This window comes from Bos indicus x Bos taurus, chromosome 16 (genome assembly GCF_003369695.1).
Source record: "Bos indicus x Bos taurus breed Angus x Brahman F1 hybrid chromosome 16, Bos_hybrid_MaternalHap_v2.0, whole genome shotgun sequence".
Classification (NCBI taxonomy): domain Eukaryota; kingdom Metazoa; phylum Chordata; class Mammalia; order Artiodactyla; family Bovidae; genus Bos; species Bos indicus x Bos taurus.
The window spans coordinates 36315879-36338809 of NC_040091.1; the positions used below are offsets into that span (position 1 = coordinate 36315879).

The 22931-nt window shown below is 38.1% G+C and overlaps 1 protein-coding gene across 3 annotated transcripts in view; it reads right to left on the reverse strand.

Moving 5' to 3' along the window:
- The window catches only part of NME7 (NME/NM23 family member 7), a 247828-nt gene that overhangs the window by 192847 nt on the left and 32050 nt on the right, over positions 1–22931 (reverse strand). For all 3 annotated transcript variants that reach the window (XM_027564741.1, XM_027564742.1, XM_027564739.1), the window contains exons 2-3: positions 11316–11423; positions 9848–10014 (exon numbers count right to left, since the gene is read on the reverse strand). In XM_027564741.1, coding sequence (XP_027420542.1) covers positions 9848–10014; positions 11316–11423 — 275 coding nt within the window. The remainder of the gene's footprint in view (positions 1–9847; positions 10015–11315; positions 11424–22931) is intronic.

Here is a 22931-nt window from a genome sequence, read left to right on the forward strand (position 1 = left end):
AAAATGCAGTTTCATTTTCTCTTTAAATGCCTACAGGAGACAAAGCACTGATTCAGTCAGTTCAGTTCAAGAGAATGCATTGGTCATAGCAAACCCCTTTTCCAACAACACAAGAGACAACTCTACATATGGACATCACCAGATGGTAAATACTGAAATCAGACTGATTATATTCTTTGCAGCCAAAGATGGAGAAGCTCTACACAGTCAGCAAAAACAAGACCTGGAGCTGACTGTGGATCAAATCATGATCTCCTTATTGCCAAATTCAGACTTAACAAAATAGGGAAACCCACTAGACCATTCAGGTATGACCTAAATCAAATCCCTTACGATTATACAGTGGAAGTGACAAACAGATTCAAGGGATTAGATCTGATAGAGTGCCTGAAGAATCACGGCCGGAGGTTCGTGACATTGTAGAGGAGGCAGTGATGAAGACCATCCCCAAGAAAAAGAAATGCAAAAAGGCAAAATGGCTGCCTGAGGAGGCTTTACAAATAGCTGAGAAAAGAAGAGAAATGAAAGGCAAAGGAGAAAAGGAAAGATATACCCATTTGAATGCAGAGTTCCAAAGAATAGCAAAGAGAGATAAGAAAGCCTTCCTCAGTGATCAATGCAAAGAAATAGAGGAAAACAACAGAATGGGAAAGACCAGAAACCTTTTCAAGAATATTAGAGATACCAAGGGAACATTTCATGCAAAGATGGACTCAATAAAAGACAGAAATGGTATAGACCTAACAGAAGCAGAAGATCTTATGAAGAGGTGGCAAGAATACACAGAAAAACTGTACAAAAAAGATCTTCATAACCCAGATAACCACAATGGTGTGATCACTCACCTAGAGACAGACATCCTGGATTGCGAAGTCAAGTGGGCCTTAGGAAGCATTACTACGAACAAAACTAGTGGAGGTGATGGGATTCCAATTGAGCTGTTTCAAACCCTACAAGATGATACTGTCAAAGTGCTGCACTCAGTATGCCAGCAAATTTGGAAAACTCAGCAGTGGCCACAGGACTGAAAAGGTCAGTTTTCATTCCAATTCCAAAAAAAGGCAATGCCAAAGAATGCTCAAACTACTGTACAATCATGTCTTTACTGTTTAATTATTCAATAGATAATAGTTAAACTTATTTTGGAGGGAAAATAAGATAGGCATCAGGAATCATATATATTATTTAAAAGTGAAGATAGCACACAAAAAAAGGGCCACAAAAATATATTAATAGTGCCTTTGTTACCTGTTGTTTAGTTGCTCAGTCATGTCCGACTCTTTGCGACCCCATGGACTGTACCCCACCAGGCTCCTCTGTCCATGGGATTTCCCAGGCAAGAACACTGGAGTGGGTTGTCATTCCCTTCTCAAGGGATCTTCCTGACCCAGTAATGGAACTTGTGTTTTCTGCTTGCTGATAACAAATCACCCCAAAATGTATTGGCTTAAAAATACAGTTTCTCAAGATCTTCTAGGTCAGCTGTGGAGTGGTTTCAGCTGGGATGGGTCACAAAGCTGAGGCAGTGAGGCTTCTCTTTCCTTGAGGCCTCAAGAGCTGGAGCAGGCAAGGAGAAGGATTCTCCCCTTCTGTTGCTGCTGCTAAGTCGCTTCTGTTGTGTCTGACTTTGTGCAACCCTATAGACGGCAACCCACCAGGCTCCTCCATCCATGGGATTTTCCAGGCAAGAGTACTGGAGTGGGTTGCCATTGCCTTCTCCGGATTCTCCCTTAAAGCCTCCACAAAGCAATGCAGCCTTGCCTGCCAACACCTTGATCTTAGACTGATGACATCTGTGCTGGACTTCTCATCTACAAAACTAAGATAATAAATTCGTACTGTTTAAGCAACTGACTTTGTAGCAATTTGTTATGTCTTCAATAAAAGACTCAGAGGAAAAAAACTGAAGAGGAATAAACACCACCAACAAAAAACTGACATGAAAAAAAATGAAAAAACAAGAAAGCAGTAAAATGTAGACATATGTACAAAAATACAAGTACAACATATGTAAATATACATATATTAGTCTTCAGTTCAGTTTAGTTGAGTTGCTCAGTCGTGTCCGAATTTTTGTGACCCCATGGTCCCCAGCACACCAGGCCTCCCTGTCCATAACCAACTCCCAGAGTTTACGCAAACTTATGTCCATTGAGTCGGTGATGCCATCCAACCATCTAATCTTCTGTCGTCCCCTTCTCCTCTGCCTTCCATCTTTCCCAGCATCAGGGTCTTTTGAAATGAGTCAGCTCTTCACATCAGGTGGCCAACGTATTGGAGTTTTAGCCTCAACATCAGTCCTTCCAATGAATACTCAGGACTGATCTCCTTTAGGATGGACTGGTTGGATCTCCTTGCAGTCCAAGGGACTCTCAAGAGTCTTCTCCAACACCATAGTTCAAAAGCATCAATTCTTTGGCATTCAGCTTTCTTCACAGTCCAGCTCTCACATCCATACATGACGACTAGAAAAACCATAGCCTTGACTAGACAGACCTTTGTCAGCAAAGTAATGTCTCTGCTGTTGAATATGCTGTCTAGGTTGGTCATAACTTTCCTTCCAAGGAGTAAGTGTCTTTTAATTTCATGGCTGCAGTCACCATCTGTAGTGATTTTGGAGCCCAAAAAATAGTCAGCCACTGTTTTCATTGTTTCCCCATCTATTTGCCATGAAGTGACGGGACCAGATGCCATGATCTTAGTTTTCTGAATGTTGAGCTTTAAGCCAACTTTTCCACTCTCCTCTTTCACTTTCATCAAGAGGCTTTTTAGTTCCTCTTCACTTTCTGCCATAAGGGTGGTGTCATCTGCATATCTGAGGTTATTGATATTTCTCCTGGCAATCTTGATTCCAGCTTGTGCTTCATCCAGCCCAGCATTTCTCATGGTGTACTTTGCATATAAGTTGAATAAGCAGGGTGACAATATACAGCCTTGACGTACTCCTTTTCCTATTTGGAACCAGTCTGTTGTTCCATGTCTAGTTCTAACTGTTGCTTCCTGACTTTCATCCAGACTTCTCAAGAGGCAGGTCAGGTGGTCTGGTATTCCCATCTCTTGAAGAATTCCTCAGAGTTTATTGTGATCCACACAGTCAAAGGCTTTGGCATAGTCAATAAAGCAGAAATAGATGTTTTTCCGGAACTCTCTTGCTTTTTCGATGACGCAACAGATGTTGGCAATTATATCTCTGGTTCCTCTGCCTTTTCTAAAACCAGCTTGAACATCTGGAAGTTTACGGTTCACGTACTGCTGAAGCCTGGCTTGGAGAATTTTGAGCATTACTTTGCTAGCGTGTGAGATGAGTGCAATTGTGCAGTAGTCTGAACATTCTTTGGTATTGCCTTTCTTTGGGATTGGAATGAAAACTGACCTTTTCAGTCCTATGGCCACTGCTGAGGTTTCCAAATTTGCTGGCATATTGAGTGCAGCACTTTCACAGCATCATCTTGTAGGATTTGAAACAGTTCAACTGGAATCCCATCACCTCCACTAGCTTTGTTTGTAGTAATGCTTCCTAAGGCCCACTTGACTTCACAATCCAGGATGTCTGTCTCTAGGTCAGTGATCACACCATCGTGATTATCTGGGTCGTGAAGATCTTTTTTATAAGTTCTTCTGTGTATTCTTGCCACCTCTTCTTAATATCTTCTGCTTCTGTTAGGTCTATACCATTCCTGTCCTTTACTGTGCCCATCTTTGCAGAAAATATTCCCTTGGTATCTCTAATTTTCTGGAAGAGATATCTAGTCTTTCCTATTCTATTGTTTTCCTTTATTTCTTTGCATTGATCACTGAGGAAAGCTTTCTTATCTCTCCTTGCTATTCTTTGCAACTCTGCATTCAAATGGATATATCTTTCCTTTTCTCCTTTGCTTTTCACGTCTATTCTTTCACAGCTATTTGTAAGGCCTCCTCAGACAGCCATTTTGCTTTTTTGCATTTCTTTTTCTTGGGAATGGTCTTGATCCCTATCTCCTGTACAGTGTCATGAACCTCCATCCATAGTTCATCAGGCACTCTGTCTTACACTAGTCTTACCAGTGAAAATTTAGAGGTTTTCAGGCAGAATGTTTTTTAAGGAGCTACATTCTGTTTATAAGAGATATATCTAATAACTTAACAAACCTGAAAGTAAAGTGATGATAAAAAGATATCAACAAAAAATTTATTATCAATCAAACCTATTCTTGAGAAAGACAGTTAAGGCTCCCCCTCCTTGGCTGTGGTCTCCTTCTATCTTCTAAGCCAACAATGGAGATGAGGTCCTTCTCACACTGGCATCACTCTGGTTCTCTGCAGCCAGTTAAGGTTCTCTGGTTTTATGGACTCCTGTGATTACACTGCGCCTATGGGGATGATCCAGAATAATTTCCCCAGCTCAAGGCCTGTAATCTTAATCAAATCTACAATGACTCTGCCATGTAAGGTTGTTAGGCTGCACCCACAGGCCTGTAAGCCTTGTAGCTAGTTGCCAGGCCTCAAGACAGAAGAAAGAGCCAGAGAAACCAAAAGAGATCACAGTAGTTTAATGGATGAGGGGCATTTACATGCCTGAAGCAGGGTTCTAGAGCAACACCTCACCGTGTGGGGCAGACAGTGGGATGCTGCTGCTGCTAAGTCATTTCTGCTGCTGCTGCTGCTAAGTCGCTTCAGTCGTGTCCGACTCTGTGCGACCCCATAGACTGCAGCCCACCAGGCTCCCTCATCCCTGGGATTCTCCAGGCAAGAACACTGGAGTGGGTTGCCATTTCCTTCTCCAATGCATGAAAGTGAAAAGTGAAAGGGAAGTCGCTCAGTCGTGTCCGACTCTTAGCGACCCCATGGACTGCAGCCTACCAGGCTCCTCCATCCGTAGGATTTTCCAGGCAAGAGTACTTTGCTACAGTGGGCAGGATGTAGCAAAGTCCTGGCTACTCAGGGCAGAGAGAAGCTACTATTTACAGGGGGAATTGACATCAGGTGGGTTCACCAGTTACCAAGGACTAATTAACCCCTATAATTAAGAGAACTGAATCGCCGTGTGAGTGAAGTAGGCAGGAAGAAAATCTCAACCACTCTCAGAGGTGGCTTATACTAGACAGCCTAAACCAGTACTTTACTTTGATTTACATCTGGCACCTACATCAGTGCTCCATCAGTTAAAAATTAGGAGGAGAATGAGACTAACTGAACCCAAGAGATGACACGAAGACTGTATGATGTCTTTACATCTGAACAGTAAAACTATAAAGCATCAATTCATTGCTTAGTCACTCAGTCATGTCTGACTCTCTGTGGACCCATGGACTGCAGCCTGCCAGGCTCATCTGTGCATGGAATTTCCCAGGCAAGAATACTGGAACAGATTGATATTTCCTACTCCAGGGGATCTTCCCAACCCAGGGAATGAACTCGAATCTCTTGGGTCTCCTGCATCGGCAGGCAGATTCTTTACCACTAGTGCCACAGGGAAGCCCACCAATTCATTTTTACCACACAAAATGTAAATCAAATACTCTTTAAAAAAAAGAGAAAAATATTTAAAAAGACAAAAATGGAAACAAAACAATTTAAAAAATCAAATACTCTGACTCATTGACAACTAATAACATTTATCCATTTGATTTGAGGAGCTTTATAAAGGGAACAAGTTACAAATTAGCTAAGGGAGTAGATCTTTCATTAAGTTCTCTTACGACAAAAGAAAAATCAACGTAAAAAATAATAAGAGGGAGGGAGGGAAGTTTTGAAGGTGATAAATAAATTTACAACCTTGATTGTGGTAATTGTTTCACAGGTTTTACTTATCTCCAAACTCCAAAGTTGTGTTAAATATTTACAGCTTTTTGTTTGTCCATTATACCTCAATACAGAGATTTTGAAAAAGAGAATAGAAATGTGAATCAAATGTCAGATTTCAACAGTTAAGAGGAATTCGAAAGCTGAGGCTAGTTTGTGAGCTAAATTGAATTACATAGAACAGAATTATCTTGATAAATCCCTCAAAATTAGCAGATAGGCACCACAGAAATACTCCTCCCTCTCCAAGAGGCTTTACTCCAGAAATAAAGGAATTGAGTATGATTAACATAATAAGGATGTAATTAGTTCATAAATTCTCCTTGACACTATATAAAACTGAGAGCCAGGCTAAGTTACAATTATTACATACAAGATATTTCCATGGGACCATGATAGATATGCATGTATTTCTCCATACGCCTACCTCTTTGGTCATTTAAATGAAACAATATATTTTTTAAAAAACTCTTTAATTCTGAAGAAGCTTATTTAAGTCACCCAAATGGCTGCTGGATTTAACCCCCTTGCAGTTAGGAAAGAATCAGAAGACAAAATGGCAAAATAATTTTAGTCAGTAAAAATATAATACAGCACATATTTTAATTAATTATATTTATAAAGCCCAAATATTTAAAATCTGCCTTCATATTCTTCTATCCTATTTTTAAATCAGTCCATTCAATAATATTTACCAACATATGAATTAGAGGTTTAATAGAAAGAGAATGAGTTTTAAAGTCAAACACGACAAGATTTACTTGTTTCCCCTTTCTTTGTAGCTGTGTGACTATGGCCAAGTTACTGAACTATTCTATAAAAGGGAAACAACAACATTCACTGTAGAAAAATCAGACTTTATATACAATATCTAATAATTGCTATAGAGTTTACTTTGCTATATATACAATATATAATATATATAATAATTACTATAGATATGCTGCTGCTAAGTCACTGCAGTCCTGTCTGACTCTGTGCAACCCCATAGACGGCAGCCCACCAGGCTCCCCCATCCCTGGGATTCTCCAGGCAAGAACACTGGAGTGGGTGGCCATTTCCTTCTCCAATGCATGAAAGTGAAAAGTGAAAGTGAAGATGCTCAGTCGTGCCCGACTCTTCGAAACCCCATGGACCGCAGCCTACTAGGCTCCTCCATCCATGGGATTCTCCTGGCAAGAGAACTGGAGTGGGTTGCCATTGCCTTCTCCATACTACAGATATAATAATTTATATGTATTTATAATAATTGCTATAGATTTTACTTTGATTTGGTCATATATATATATATATATATATATATATATATATATACATGCTATAGATTTTACTTTGATTGGGTCATACTATTAACCCTGTCTCCCTCATTTACCTATTTTTACTAGTTTAAATGAAAACTTGAAGTAGTTGTGAACTGAGATGCCTACCACAGTGATTGGCATATAGCATGTGCTCAGAAACTTTAAGTTATAAATATTTATTTCTTGTAAATAAAGGAATTGTGGTTGATGCTTCCTTAACCCCACAGACTTTTATTAGTAGATCTCATAATAATGAGATTCTTATTTATCTAACATTCTATCTTCTTTTTTTTTTTTTTTCCTATTTCGAGTTGTCCTGGGAATCTTTGGTTTTTCTTTTTTATGAATCATTCACCATCTCACTGATCCATCACCACCTGTGTACTAATACCACACTGAGCATCAAAGCACCTCTAGAATCATAAAGAGTTTTTTAAAAGTCACAGAAAGAATATTACTATGAGGGGACTCAGATGTTAGGTAATCAGCTATTATTTGGGTGGCAAACCTCAAAAAATAGTTTGACAGATTTTTTTTTCCTGTAGAATTAAATAGTTTTTGAGCTTTTTATACAGATAGTCTTAACTTCCGGAGAAGGCAATGGCACCCCACTCCAATACTCTTGCCTGGAAAATCCCATGGATGGAGGAGCCTGGTAGGCTGCAGTCCATGGGGTCGCTAAGAGTCGGGCACGACTGAGCGACTTCCCTTTCACTTTTCACTTTCATGCACTGGAGAAGGAAATGGCAACCCACTCCAGTGTTCTTGCCTGGAGAATCCCAGGGACAGGGGAGCCTGGTGGCTGCCGTCTGTGGGATCATACAGAGTCGGACACGACTGAAGTGATTTAGCAGCAGCAGCAGCCTTAACTTCCACCCGTGATCCCTATTCTTCACTACTGCAATAATCACTCCACAAACACAAAGAATCCCTCAAGTCAGATTAAGAGCATATAATATAAGCCACAGAAACTAGAGCCTGGAAAGATGACCAAAGAATGAAAATTCCATTTCAATACAGTTCAAGCTAGATTCAGAAAGCTGCAAACTCATAAATGCAGAGATTAAAACTTAAAATGTCATTTTAGTAATGTTTTCTGGATAGCCTAATTTTCAGCTATAATTCCAACTTGTTTTTGTCTCTCTTCTAAATCAAAACTGAGGAAAAGTCAGAATGACAAATGTAGCTTTGACAAACAATGAAGAAAGAAGACCAGAGACACACCATGCTATACTTTTTCCATGTCACAGGAAGAGCAACATACAATGGCAGGGAGAGGAGAAGGCAGGGAAGCAGCCAGCCAGAAGCTCTTCCTCCAGACACAACTATTTTCAAAGATGTACTGTTTATTCAATAAATTTTGTGGAGCAGCTCCTGTGAATACTTCCTTGTTTGAGGCACAATACAATGGACTTTGGGGAGGCAGTTGTGATCCCAAAATGGATTAAATTTCTTTGTATCACAGTGTTTTTGTACATTTGTTTCTTTTTAAAATAAATATTCTGTCTTCAATTGATCAGTCAGTATTTATCAGATATCTATGAATACACTCAAAAAGAGACAATTTATATTAAAAGCAATCTTTGGTGCTGGAGAAGACTCTTGCAGTTCTTTGGACTGCAAGGAGATCAAACCAGTCCATCCTAAAGGAAATCAGTCCTGAATATTCACTGGAAGGACTGATGCTGAAGCTGAAGATCCAATACTTTGGCCACCTGATGTGAAGAGCCAACTAATTGAAAAAGACCTGATGCTGGGAAAGATTGAGGGCAGGAGGAGAAGGGGGTGACAGAGGATGAGATGGTTGGATGGCATCACTGACTCAATGGCCATGAGTTTGAGCAAACTCCAGGAGATAGTGAAGGATAAGGGAGCCTGGCATGCTGCAGTCCATGGAGTCACAAAGAATTGAACAAGACTTAGCGACTTAGTCAGCAATACAAAAACATCTTTGTCAATTAGATCAATGGTCATCATTTGAAAATGGGGGGAATAAAAAAAAGGAAAGAGTAGATAACAAATTTTAAATTGTTATTCAATGATTCGTTTACCTAACACAGATAAGGTGCTTGTAATGTGTGAGGAGATGTGCCAGGTGCCACAGGAGACAAAAATCTGAATTGAGACAGAAAGAAGACAACCATTTTGCAGGTCTTACTCATTCTCCTGTGATTAAATCCTCCCATTCCTGATTCATACAGACACTGGACTTTAATCTTGCCTCTACTCTGCGATCTTCAGCAAGTTACCTAACGTCTCTAAGCCTCAACTTCTCCATCTAACAGAGTGGAATTAACAATAATAGTATTAGCCTTTGTATTTAGGTTGTTGTGGGGCTTAAACAAATGATGCATAGAAATCATTTTAACACAATGTCTGATATAAAAACAGCCAACAGATATTAATACTCTCTTCTGAGTTTCCATTTAGCTTATGGCACTCACTACTTTTGCCCCATAAACCAAGACTTAAAGTCTCAACTCCCAGTTAGAAGAATGATGAGGGTGTATATAAAAGATTTGCACTTTTCCCTCCAGAAAATAATCACAGTCTAAGACCATGGGTATCACTTTATTATCTAAGTGAGGAAAAAATTACAGAATCTGCTCCACAGAATTCTAAAAATGTTCTAACACTGAATTGGATCACTGAAAAATACTTATACTATAAAAAACACAAGATAGAAATAAGAAATTCGAATTTGGTACCAAGACAGACATAATGTTCTAAGAATTTAAAAAAAGATTACATAATAATTTTCTTACTTTTCTTTCTTACTGCCCAGTTGACGAGCTGTGTATTGATCTCCATAGTCAAGCAGCACCAGTTGTCGAGAAAAGATGTTCACTTTGTTGCCTATAAATAAATCTTCCAGGTGAAGATCTTCATATTTTGTCCGCTTTAAAAAGGTGCGATGATTCTTTACATCATGCTGGAATCAAAAACAATACAATAAAACAAATCATTGTCAGCAGGAAATGTTAACCTTTTTATAAACTAGAAATAAAGTTATTAATTCTGTATTATTAAACATAAGTTACATCAGTTCAGTTCAGTCGCTCGGTCGTGACCGACTCTTTGCGACCCCATGAATCACAGCATGCCAGACCTCCCTGTCCATCACCAACTCCCGGAGTTCATTCAAACTCATGTCCATTGAGTCAGTGATGCCATCCAGCCATCTCATCCTCTGTTGTCCCCTTCTCCTCCTGCCCCCAATCCCTCCCAGCATCAGAGTATTTTCCAATGAGTCAACTCTTCGCATGAGGTAGCCAAGGTACTGGAGTTTCAGCCTTAGCATCATTCCTTCCAATGAACACCCAGGACTGATCTCCTTCAGAATGGACTGGTTGGATCTCCTTGCAGTCCAAGGGACTCTCAAGAGTCTTCTCCAACACCACAGTTCAAAAGCATCAATTCTTCGGCGCTCAGCTTTCTTCACAGTCCAACTCTCACATCCATACATGACCACTGGAAAAACCATAGCTTTGACAAGACAGACCTTTGTTGTTTCATTTTTGCTACAAGTAATAATTTCTTTGATAACATGCATTTCCTACTCTAATCCAGTAATAACATAAAAATTACAAATTTGATACTTTTAAATCCTGAGTAGAAATTTTTGTTTATTTCCAAATCATGGTAGCAAATTAGTGCCTCCAAGATGCCAAATTTCTCCTTTCTTGCCTACACAAAATCCCAATACCAGATATGTCAGCCTGCAAAAGGGACTGTCAGGAAAGGGACACAAGAAATAAGCAGGATCTCTTGGCTCAGTCTTCTACAATCTGACTTTTTGTAGTGATAACAGCATTCAACAATACTGACATTTATGACTGTGATAATCTTTATCTACAACCACTTGACTATTGATTAATACAAAACATGAATAACCCTACTTCAGTTTTCTAACTGAAAAAACAATTTCTATTAAAAAAATAAAGGCACAAAGTATCTTCTTGTAATGGAATTATAATGCCAACAAATTTTTTGATTTCCCAAATAATAATGTATTTTTTTCTTTCAGTTTTGTTGAGATATGATTAATATATTAGTTTAAGGAATATGGCATAAGGATTTGACTCACATAAATCATGAAGAGATGACCACAAAAATTCCATGAACATTCATCATCTCACATAGACACAACTAGAAAAAAAGGCAATCCTATTCCTCCCCCAATCCCACCTTTACTCTGTTTGCCAACTTTTAAGCAAAGAAAGGCTCATTTACCATTTCAACAGATCCATCCCCGGGGTAAAATAAAAGTTCATAACGTCGAAATAGTGAAGCATTTGGATCAAACCACTCTGCGATGAAAACGAACCTCTCACTATGATTCTGCAAAGAAAGAAGAATTTTAACAATAACATACCAAATATAAGCCCTCTTGAAAAAAATCCTATGAATTGAAAGAATGACCAAATATTTGCAATAAACATATCTGCTATTATAATACTTATTAATAACTGAATAATTCTGGTTTTCAACAATATGACAGCTATCAACACATCCTTAGAAATATTTCCTCTAATTTCTTATTAAATACCCTTCGATATCTCAGAGTTGACTTATGAACTTAATACTTCACAGCCACCCAATCATCCTGGGTAAACTGACACTTTTTTAGAACATGAGCTCCTTATCTGACAACTGTTATAATTCAGTACCTCTCCATAAAGTTCTAATTGTTCTAAGTTTAAGATTCCAGCAGTATTAGAATATTGTTGTCATTCAGATTATAGCAAGCATCTTTTCTCTCCTTAGTAATTTCACATGATAGTATCTTTTTATAGAAATAGTGGGAGAATGTGTTAGTCTAGGTCCCCCGAGAAGCAGACAAGATGCCAAGACAGGATTAAACATTCAAGAATCTTATTCCTGTAGGAGAAATTCTGAATGGAAATTCCTAACAGAGAAAATAGGAAGGGATCCAGAGAAAGCAGACAGACCACAATACAGAGTTGACCCTGAGTTGAAGGAGAGAAAGAAGGAAGTTTGGGGGGAACCCTCCTGAATTGCTCTACAGTCTAAGGAAGGTTCAGCAAGACATCAGGCAGTGCTCAAGCCAGATAGCCCTCAGAGAGTTCCCTGACTTCCGGTGATGGGTGGGCCTGTTTTAGTATTTCTGCTTCTCTCAGCCAAGGGCTGGGAACCCCTGGAAAACAGGTCCTAAACACAAAAGCAGAAGTAGATTTCAGAGCACAGGAACTAAGGCCCTTTGGTCACTTAAGCTCCCTCTAGATGAAGATCTGTGAGGTGTATACAATGAAACATAAGTCAAAGATGGCCCTCTTTCCTTGACTATTAGGCAGAATTTCCCATCACACACTATAATAGCTTAGCCCCTAAAGGTCCTTCATCACAATAAGCAAATGAGGAAGGAAGAAAGGAATCTAAGGGTTTTGTTACTAACTCTAGATTTAGCATCCGATTCTCTGGTTAGTGTATATAGATGAGTTTCTTTTATATTCATAATTCACTTATAAATTCTAATAATAGTATGTCTAGCTATATTTATGATCATATTCATAAGCTATAATAGAGGCACTTTTTAAGACACTATTTTTCCCGCAATCACCCAAAAAGACACATTTAAATAACGTGTAGTAGTCAAGAGAAACAAAAAGATAAGAGATACACTATTGTCTTAATACAAGTCTTGTTATTTTTCATATTAATCCTTATAAATACAGCATTTTATTTTTATTTTTTAATATGACTGCTTAAAATTTAGGTTTCATTGTGTATTCTAGTATTATACTCTCCTTTTAATACAAAATTTAAATAGTAGTAGTTTATCAAAAACCTTACTATCTATATTAAAATATCCTTTTGTTCAAAAGCATTATTGAAATATTGCCTTCATTAAAATAGGTAAAATTATGAAATAAAAGAAATGATGAGACATGTAATTGAAAGTGAGGCAAATGAAAAACCAGTGAGACTTGGTAGTTCCATTTATCCAGGCAGCCTTAACCACAAAATCACACTCTTTAATTCTATACCAGATGGTAGAATTTTTCGTGATTCATTATTCAGAAAACAGCTTTAATACAAAGAAAGTAAACTGAGGAAGTACTGTTTCTGGCTAATAATGCAGCTTGTGGCATATGACTGCTGCTTTCCAAGAACAACCAGAAAAGTGGGATAAAAAAAGAAAAAAAAGGATCTATCTGATGACGTTGGAGAGCACCTAAGACAGCCAGATTTGATAATCTAAGATTCAGAAAGAAAGGAAGCTCACTGAGGTGAGCACAGTACTTTTTATGCTGCTTTTACCTGACGACATGTGCTGAGACTCAAGTCAAGCTGGACAATAGATGAAGAAGCCCAAGAAGCTGACAGAGGAAGGCCGTCTAGAGGCAGAGATTTTTGACAAGGTCATGGGGATAAGTAGACAGATATTGGAATTTGAGTCGACCAAACCAGCCGAAACTGGAGGGGCAAAGATCCTAGAGAAAATGAAATCTTAGAGAAGTGAGCTCAAGCCTGTGTTTGTTCAACGGAGCTTTCAGTAGCCTTTCTGTTGTGTCTCCTGGAACATCACACTCCAGGAGCATGGGTAAACTAAGGTAAACTAATACTAACAAAATTTGAAACAAGTTTTGTATTCACGCAATGCTTAGCCCTTAATCATGCTAAAGTGATACTTCCTCTATTTTAGCTGCCTGAATCTCCAGAAATGGAAATACAGGTTTTCCTATGCAATGTCAAGCTTTCAAAGATAAACTATGCGATCTACCAAAAAAGAAGACCAACAGGAAAAAATAAATAATAGAAAGAAATCCATGAATACCCTAGTTATCAGACAAAATTTTCAAAATAAGTATGAAAAATATATGTAAAGGTTAATAATTTCACCAGAGAACCAGAATCTACTTTTTTAATAAATCAGAAATTAAAGAATGAAAAGCAATTGCACACAGCATTCTATAACTAAGAAAATTACCCTTCAAAAGGTGAAGGTGAAATAGATATTTTCAGACAAGTAAAAACAGAAAATTTATTGCCACTGGAAGTTCTGAAAGAAAATGATTCAAGATGATTCAAGAAATAGAAGGAAACCATTGTTTCCAAAAACAATGGAAATATAAGTATGTGGGTAAATCTAAATAAATAATGCATATATAAAATTACAATAATGTCTTGTGGTATATAAAATAAGTAGAACTTGAATGCAGGTCAATAAGAATATAAAGAGAGTGAGGGGAAGACAATATTCTTTAAACCATGTGATGCAAAAAAAGAGTATCTCCTATATCAGCTACTCAATCTTTTCTCAAATTCCAATGAACATCAGTGAAGAGAATATCTCTTAAGATAATAGGCACACAAACTGGAGACATTCTGTTCAATTTTTTACACTCTGTTCTGTTAGAACGACTTTTCTTCATCTCCTAGTGCCCAGACCACAGGAAAACAATTCTCAAAATACTTAATAAATCAGTGCCATTCAAACTTTAAGACACTAATAATAACCATTAATCATGACAATAACAATAATAATTTTTAGAATACCTACTAAGTAGCAGGTTCTTTACATACATGATCTCTTTCCATTCTCATGACAGACAGTGTAGGTTGACAGAACCAGGGATACTATTTCATGGACAAGAATAGTAAAGCCCAGATAATTTGAACACTGGTCCAAGGTTACATAACAAAAAATGAGTAAGTCAGCACTCAAACTTTTGTTTGAAGACAAAACCCATATTTTGTCCCATTAAACTGCACACCTACATAAAATGATACAAAAGTCAGTGTTAAAGGAAGTACTCATTCACTGGGCCTAAACTATGGTGAACTGAAGTACTTAACTACTCATCTATGTAAAGTTAAATAATTCTATTTCAAGGTCAATTTTGTAACATTTAACAATCATGTAGGAGAAAGGGAATAGATTATTATAAAATAGGATAAGGAAATCAAGTTGTTCCCTGTGACATCAAACATACTTAACAAAATATCTCATTTCAATTACATCCCAATTCCAGAATCTTAAGAAATCAAGTCAGTGAGGTGTGCCCTTATAAAATACCAAAAAAACCCTTAAATATAGAACTACATTTTAAAACCCATATAACATTCATATGGAAATGCAAGAGACCCAGCATAGCTAAAACAGTTTCAAAAATGACAAACAAAGTTGGAAGACACATTTTCTATTTTCAAAACATACCGCAAAGCTACAGTAATCAAGACAGTATACTACTGGCATAGAATAGATACAGGTTAATCTAAGAGGAGAGAGTCCAGAAACAAGCTCATACATATCTGACCAGCTGATTTCCATCAAGGGCACCAAGACCATTCAAATGGGGAAAGATCAGTCTTTCAACTAATAGTGCAGGGACCACTGGGTATCAGACCAAAAAAATGACACTGTATCCCTACCTCAGTCTACATACAAAAATTAACTCAAAATGGATCACAGACTAAACACCAAGAGCCAAGCTAGAAAAACTGTTGGAAGGAAACACTTGTGACTTTGGGTTAGGCAATGGTTTCTTAGATAAGACACCAAAAGCACAAATGATCAAAAAAACAGAACAGCAAAAACACAGATAATCTGCACTCTAAGTCATCAAGGGAGCAAAACGACAAGCCACCAAATTGGAGAAAACACTCACAAATTACGTTATCTGATCAGGGAGGGTCTAGCATCCAGAATGTACCAAGAATTTTAACTACTCAATAATAAAAGACAACCCAGTTACAAAATGGACAAAGGATCTGAGTAGACATTTTCCCAAAGAAGACATCAGAAGATACACAAAGAGCCAATAAACCTATGAAAAGATGCTCAATACCACGAGCTATTAGGGAAATGGAAATCAAAACTGCAATGAGATAGTACCTCTCACACACCTAAATGGCTATAAGAAAGATATACAATAACAAATGTTCGTGAGGATGTAGAGAAAACGAAACATATATTTTGCTGGTAGAAATGTAAAATGATGCAGTTACTCTGAAAAACAATTTGGCAATTCTTCAAAATGTCTACCTGCAATGTGGGAGACCTGGGTTTGATCTCCGGGTTGGGAAGGTCCCCTAGAAGAGGGCATGGCAACCCACTCCAGTATTCTTGCCTGGAGAATCCCCATGGACAGAGGAGCCTGGTGGGCTACAGTCTATGGGGTCTCAAAGAGTTGGACACAACTAAGCACAGCAAAATGTTAAACACAGAGTTATATATGACCCAGCAATTCCACTCCTGGATACAAACCCAAGAGAAATGAAATACAGTATATACCTATACAAAACCTCTTGAAGTCTTGACATATACAGTTTCACAATAGCACCTACATACAAAGAAAAAAGTATAATCTCTCAAAAAATTAGCTCATTCCTTCACCTATAACTGTGATTTGCCTCAATGAGACTGTTAAAAAACTATATATGAATAATGGAACTTCTATTATAGAAGAAGAAAGTAACAAGCAAGTACTGTTTCTTCTATGAAAAAAGATTTATCATGCCAAGTAAAAATTATATCCAAATTTGATTTAACCTTAACCTTTGCAGTAGAAAATGGTTATTTCCTAGAGTCAAAAGATGTCTAGAGATGTAACAGTGATACATCTGGACTTGGCAGAGAGCAATGACACATGTTAACATCCCATTCAGGCTGGCCTTTCAACTAGTTGCCTCATACATAACCACACACACACACGAGCACACATACCCACACACACACAAGCACACACCCACAACCCACACACCTAAACACCTTACATTTTAAATTTTAAGAATTTTATTTTCAGCTAAGTAGAGCCAAATCTAGCAAAGAACTCAATTCCTTTTTTTCACTGATGTCAGAGCTGAGTATCATTGTGTTCAAACTCTTCATTTTATGGATAAAGAAACTGAGGCAAGCAAATATATATTACACCCATAAAGTCACAGACCTAGTTGATGACTGAGCTAAAACTGGAACCTCCAGTCACTATGACTCAGATATTTCCATAATACTGAGCTTCCGGGGCCTACTCAAGAAGGAGAAACTAACACTTTAGTCACACTCAGGGACACCTCCAGTTTTCTGTCAGATCTTCAGATGAGAATGTCACTGCCTGGATAATCACAGGGACAACAAAGATTTCCGTTTCTGTCAGAAATACCATCATGCAGAATATTTAAAAATCATGCTCTAGCACAGAAAGACTTTTCCTTAAAGATGCCGAATCATTTTCCTTCTTCTGAACATTTCAAATATAACTTATACATAATAAAACACTTTTATTGTTTATACACAATAAAGCATTCAAGCACACTTAGTTCCAACTTTGTAAATAACCACCAAGATGTCATCAAACTTTTCAAATGTTATAAGCAGACACCCACATAATGAGGTTCAGAACATGTGTGTGCTTGCTCAGTCGCTCAGTTGTGCCCTCCTCTGCGACCCCATGGGCTGTATGTAGCCCGCCAGGCTCTTCTGTCCATGGTATTTCCCAAGCAAGAATATTGGAGTAGGTCCTTCTCCAGGGGACCTTCCCAACCCAGGGATCAAACCTGGGTTTATAAAAATCAATGTAAACAATTATGTATCAGATAGGCAATGGCACCCCACTCCAGTACTCTTGCCTGGAAAATCCCATGGATGGAGGAGCCTGGAAGGCTGCAGTCCATGGGGTCACTGAGGGTCTGATACGACTGAGCAACTTCACTTTCACTTTTCACTTTAATGCATTGGAGAAGGAAATGGCAACCCACTCCAGTGTTCTTGCCTGGAGAATCCCAGGGATGGAGGAGCCTGGTGGACTGCCGTCTATGGGGTCACACAGAGTCGGACACGACTGAAGTGACTTAGCAGCAGCATACAATACAAAAAAGATCGGGAAAATTAACATTAAAAGTTTAAGATTTACTTTTCTTCTACTCCTTTATATTTTTATATAAAAACATATTAAAAGCTTAAAAAAACTTTATATAAGAAGTACCAAAAAATAAATTTTCTATAAAAATCTTCATTTAAAAGATATAAGAACATTTAAAAATATTTTACATTGTAGAACTTGTAGTGAGCAGACAATTGGATACAGCATTTTTTATTTTATCTTAAACTTACCCCTCCTCTCCCCTTATAAAACAGGAAGATAGATGCAATTGGGAGAGGAATGTTTTGAAGCAAAATGCATTCTTAAGTAGCAGTGGAATATAGAGAAAGTAGAAGAGGACAAATCCCCAACACAAAAGCATTTCAGAAAGAGGTAGCAACAAGTTCTAAAACCATGATTTCAGAACTAAGAAAAAGGAAAATCATTCAGATTTGTATAAGAAAAGGCTATTAGTGTTATACAGGGCTCAGTACAAAGCAGAGTCATATGTGGAAGTTTCTATATATTATATTAAAATTTGGGTTTGACTTTTAGTTAATGTAAGCATTAGCCATAATAAAAACAAGTGGTGTGTTTAGAGTATGGTCCTGGAGTTAAACAATCTATAACTAACTAGCTCCTAACTTCGATACGCTCAGTCTCCAAATAAAGTTAATGTGAGCACATTTGTGAAAGGGTCTGCTACACAATGTGGAAAACTGAAAAGGTCTTTTGTTAGAGCCAAAAGGCACTGGCTAATGTTCAACAGCAAACAAAACAATCAATTTTTTATACTATCAATAAATCAGAATGATTAAAGATCAGAAGCAAATTAGCAAAATTAAAGATGAGAATTTCAGGATGAAATGATCACTTTTTAATCTCAGAGCATTACCAACATCTACAATTCTTAGAAGATTTAAAATTACAGCTTAGATTTTAGGAGAAACTGACACAGGGTTCTGCAAGTGAGCATTCACTTGAAGGGCTGTATGAGAGTGTGTTCAATCTCACGTCTGCAGTTCAAACAGTGTACTTCAGGTTTTTTTTGAATTAATAAAATGCTTACAACTGTCAAAGTGACTTGCTTCAACCTATTTATATCTTTCTTTATATGACAAACATAGACAGTGTATTAAAAAGTAGAGACATCACTTTGCTGACAAAGTTCCACATAATCAAAGCTACGATTTTTCCAGTCATCATGTACAAATGTGAGAGTTGGACCATAAAGAAAACTGAGCACCAAATTGATGCTTTTGAACTGTGGTGTAGAGTCCCTTGAACTGCAAGGAGATCAAACTGTTGCAGGAAGGCGTTCCCTTCTAGGGCCCGAAACTGGGCTCTTGTCCAACACTCGGAAATGAATTGTCCGAGGAGACACACGTGCTGACAAAGCAAGAGATTTTATTGGGAAAGGTTCTCCTGGGTTCCCTTACCCTGCTGCTCTCCACCCGGGCGCCCTTTCCCAATAAAATCTCTTGCTTTGTCAGCACATGTGTCTCCTCTGACAATTCATTTCTGAGTGTTAGATAAGAGCCCAGTTTCAGGCCCTGGAAGGGGTCAGTCTTCCTGCAACAAAACCAGTCAATTCTAAAGGAAATCAACCCTGAATATTCATTGGAAGGACTGATGCTGAAGTTGAAGCTCCAATACTTTAGCCACCTGATGTGAAGAGCCAACTCATTGGAAAAGCCCCTGAGGCTTGGAAAGACTGAAGGCAGGAGGAAAAGGGGATGGCGTCACCGACTCAATGGACTCAATGAGTTTGAGCAAACTCCTGGAGATACTGAAGGACAAGGAAGCCTGGCATGCTGCAGTCCATAGGATCGCAAAGGGTCAGACACAACTTAGCAACTAAACAACAAATACAAATTTACCACAATTTCAGCATAGGCCTCACCACTTACATGCTGAAAAGGAGAAGGCAAGGCCACTACACCTTATTATGTCATCTGATTTCCATCCATCAATTCACGCATTCAACAGATTGAGCACTTACCACCTTCTGTATACTATGCTAGGTACTCGGATATGACATGACAATGATGATTAGAAACAACCATCAACCTTGCCTTCATAGACCTTATTATCTAGCAGAGAATAGCCAATCAATCACACAAATACCTTTTTAACAAAAAAGAAGGAAAAGAATCTATTGTGTTACTCTTACTTGTAAGAACTTAGAACTAGAACTCCTGGCTCTAAATTCACTATTCTACTACATTACAATAACTCAGTTAAGTAGGTCATTTAATTTTTCTCTCATCTTACTCAAAACCCATTTTATACTGTTTATATAACTACTCATCAGAATGTGCTGTAAAGCACTTTACAACTTTTATTTTTAATTTCCCTTTGACGGTATGCATTTTTTAAATGTTGAAAAACCTTAGATTATTTTTCTAAACTTATTTTGTAACGCCTTCTAAAAAAGGAAAATGTCATTTTAAAATGCACCATATGAAAATTCCTGTCTATTCAAATGACATTCTGGAATGAATCATCTCCCAGTGCAGTCATTTTTTTAAAATAGTAGGATTATACCATGTACATGCTGATTACTTAGGTAAGTTTCTTCCATTAATTTTGAAAACACTTTTCCTTCTCTCAATTCCTTTTTTTAAAAAAAAGGTTATCAACAGTAGAAATAATTATGTTCTTTTATAAAACAGGTATAATTTTAAAAACATACATATGTTGATTAAAGTATGGTAATGAATGAATTTGCATAAATGCTGGAAGAAAGGACAGAATTAACATAGATTGAGTTAGCCTCATTCTGGCCTTTGTTATTGAACGTTTTCTTCCACCAAATTCAGGGATTGGAGCATTCTCTTCACTGCCCATATCTCCTGTACTCACAGTTAGTTATGTCCTCATTATCAGGCTTTCCAATGCAAAAGTACTTTCACATATTCCTAAAGCACCAGCCTCCCTTTCTTTCACTTCCTTCCTTATCCATTGCAGATTCCTTGATTTGTCATTTCAATCACACTCCTAACAGTTCTTTCCATTGCACCATTTGGCCAACTCAACTCTAAATGAAATTAACTACTATGCTTTCTTTGTGCTTGCAGTGGAGTTTACAGCTTTGTAATTTATTAATATATTTAGGTCTGTGATCCATTTTGAGTTAATTTTGTGAAGGATATAAGCTTTGTGTCTAGTCATTCATTTTGAATGGTATATATATCAAAGAGTGAGTGAGCATTCAGGGCTTCCTAAAAATTAGTCTTCATCAATGATAATATAAACATTTTCACATTGCATCAAACATACATTACTAAGTAGAATATAAAATTCACATAATTTGTAAGATTGAAATAGCTGATTTTAAGGGAATTTCAACCAATGCTGGAATTCCAGGTGATGTGACATTTGAAGGTCAACTAAGCCTTTGGAGGGGCTTCCAGGTGGCTCAGTGGTAAAGAACCAGCCTCTCAAGTAGGAGGTGTGGTTCAATCCCTGGGTCAGGAAGATCCCCTGGAGAAGAAAATGGCAACCCACTCCAGTATTCTGGCCTGGAGAATCCCATGGACATAGGAGCCTGGCAAGCTACAGGCCACGGGGTCGCAAAGAGTTGGACAGGACTTAGTGACTAAACAATTACAAGCCTTTGGAAAATCAAATTATACCACACCCCTCTGTCACTGCTTGAAGGAAGGCTCAGCCCTAAATGGATCATGTGAAACTAACAATGTTTTCCATGCATATGTGCTTTTAGGAAGAGATGGCAAGAATACACAGAAGAACTGTACAAAAAAGATCTTCATGACCCAGATAATCATGATGGTGTGATCACTCACCTAGAGCCAGACATCCTGGAATGTGAAGTCAAGTGGGCCTTAGAAAGCATCACTACGAACAAAGCTAGTGGAGGTGATGGAATTCCAGTTGAGCTACTCCAAATCCTGAAAGATGATGCTGTGAAAGTGCTGCACTCACTATGCCAGCAAATTTGGAAAACTCAGCAGTGGCCACAGGACTGGAAAAGGTCAGTTTTCATTCCAATCCCAAAGAAAGGCAATGCCAAAGAATGCTCAAACTACCACACAATTGCACTCATCTCACACGCTAGTGTGAAGCCAGGCTTCAGCAATATGTGAACCGTGAACTTCCTGATGTTCAAGCTGGTTTTAGAAAAGGCAGAGGAACCAGAGATCAAATTGCCAACATCCGCTTGATCATGACAAAAGCAAGAGAGTTCCAGAAAAACATCTATTTCTGCTTTATTGACTATGCCAAAGCCTTTGACTGTGTGGATCACAATAAACTGTGGGAAATTCTGAAAGAGGTGGGAATACCAGACCACCTGATCTGCCTCTTGAGAAACCTGTATGCAGGTCAGGAAGCAACAGAACTGGACATGGAACAACAGACTGGTTCCAAATAGGAAAAGGAGTTCGTCAAGGCTGTATACTGTTACCCTGTTTATTTAATTTATATGCAGAGTACATCATGAGAAACGCTGGACTGGAAGAAACACAAGCTGGAATCAAGATTGCCAGGAAAAATATCAATAACCTCAGATATGCAGATGACAGCACCCTTATGGCAGAAAGGGAAGAGGAACTAAAAAGCCTCTTGATGAAAGTGAAAGTGGAGAGTGAAAAAGTTGGCTTAAAGCTCAACATTCAGAAAACAAAGATCATGGCATCCGGTCCCATCACTTCATGGGAAATAGATGGGGAAACAGTGGAAACAGTGTCAGACTTTATTTTTCTGGGCTCCAAAATCACTACAGATGGTGACTGCAGCCATGAAATTAAAAGGCGCTTACTCCTTGGAAGGAAAGTTATGACCAACCTAGACAGCCTATTCAAAAGCAGAGACATTACTTTGCCAACAAAGGTTCGTCTAGTCAAGGGCTATGGTTTTTCCCGTGGTCATGTATGGATGTGAGAGTTGGACTGTGAAGAAGGCTGAGCGCCGAAGAATTGATGCTTTTGAAATGTGGTGTTGGAGAAGACTCTTGAGAGTCTCTTGGACTGCAAGGAGATCCAACCAGTCCATTCTAAAG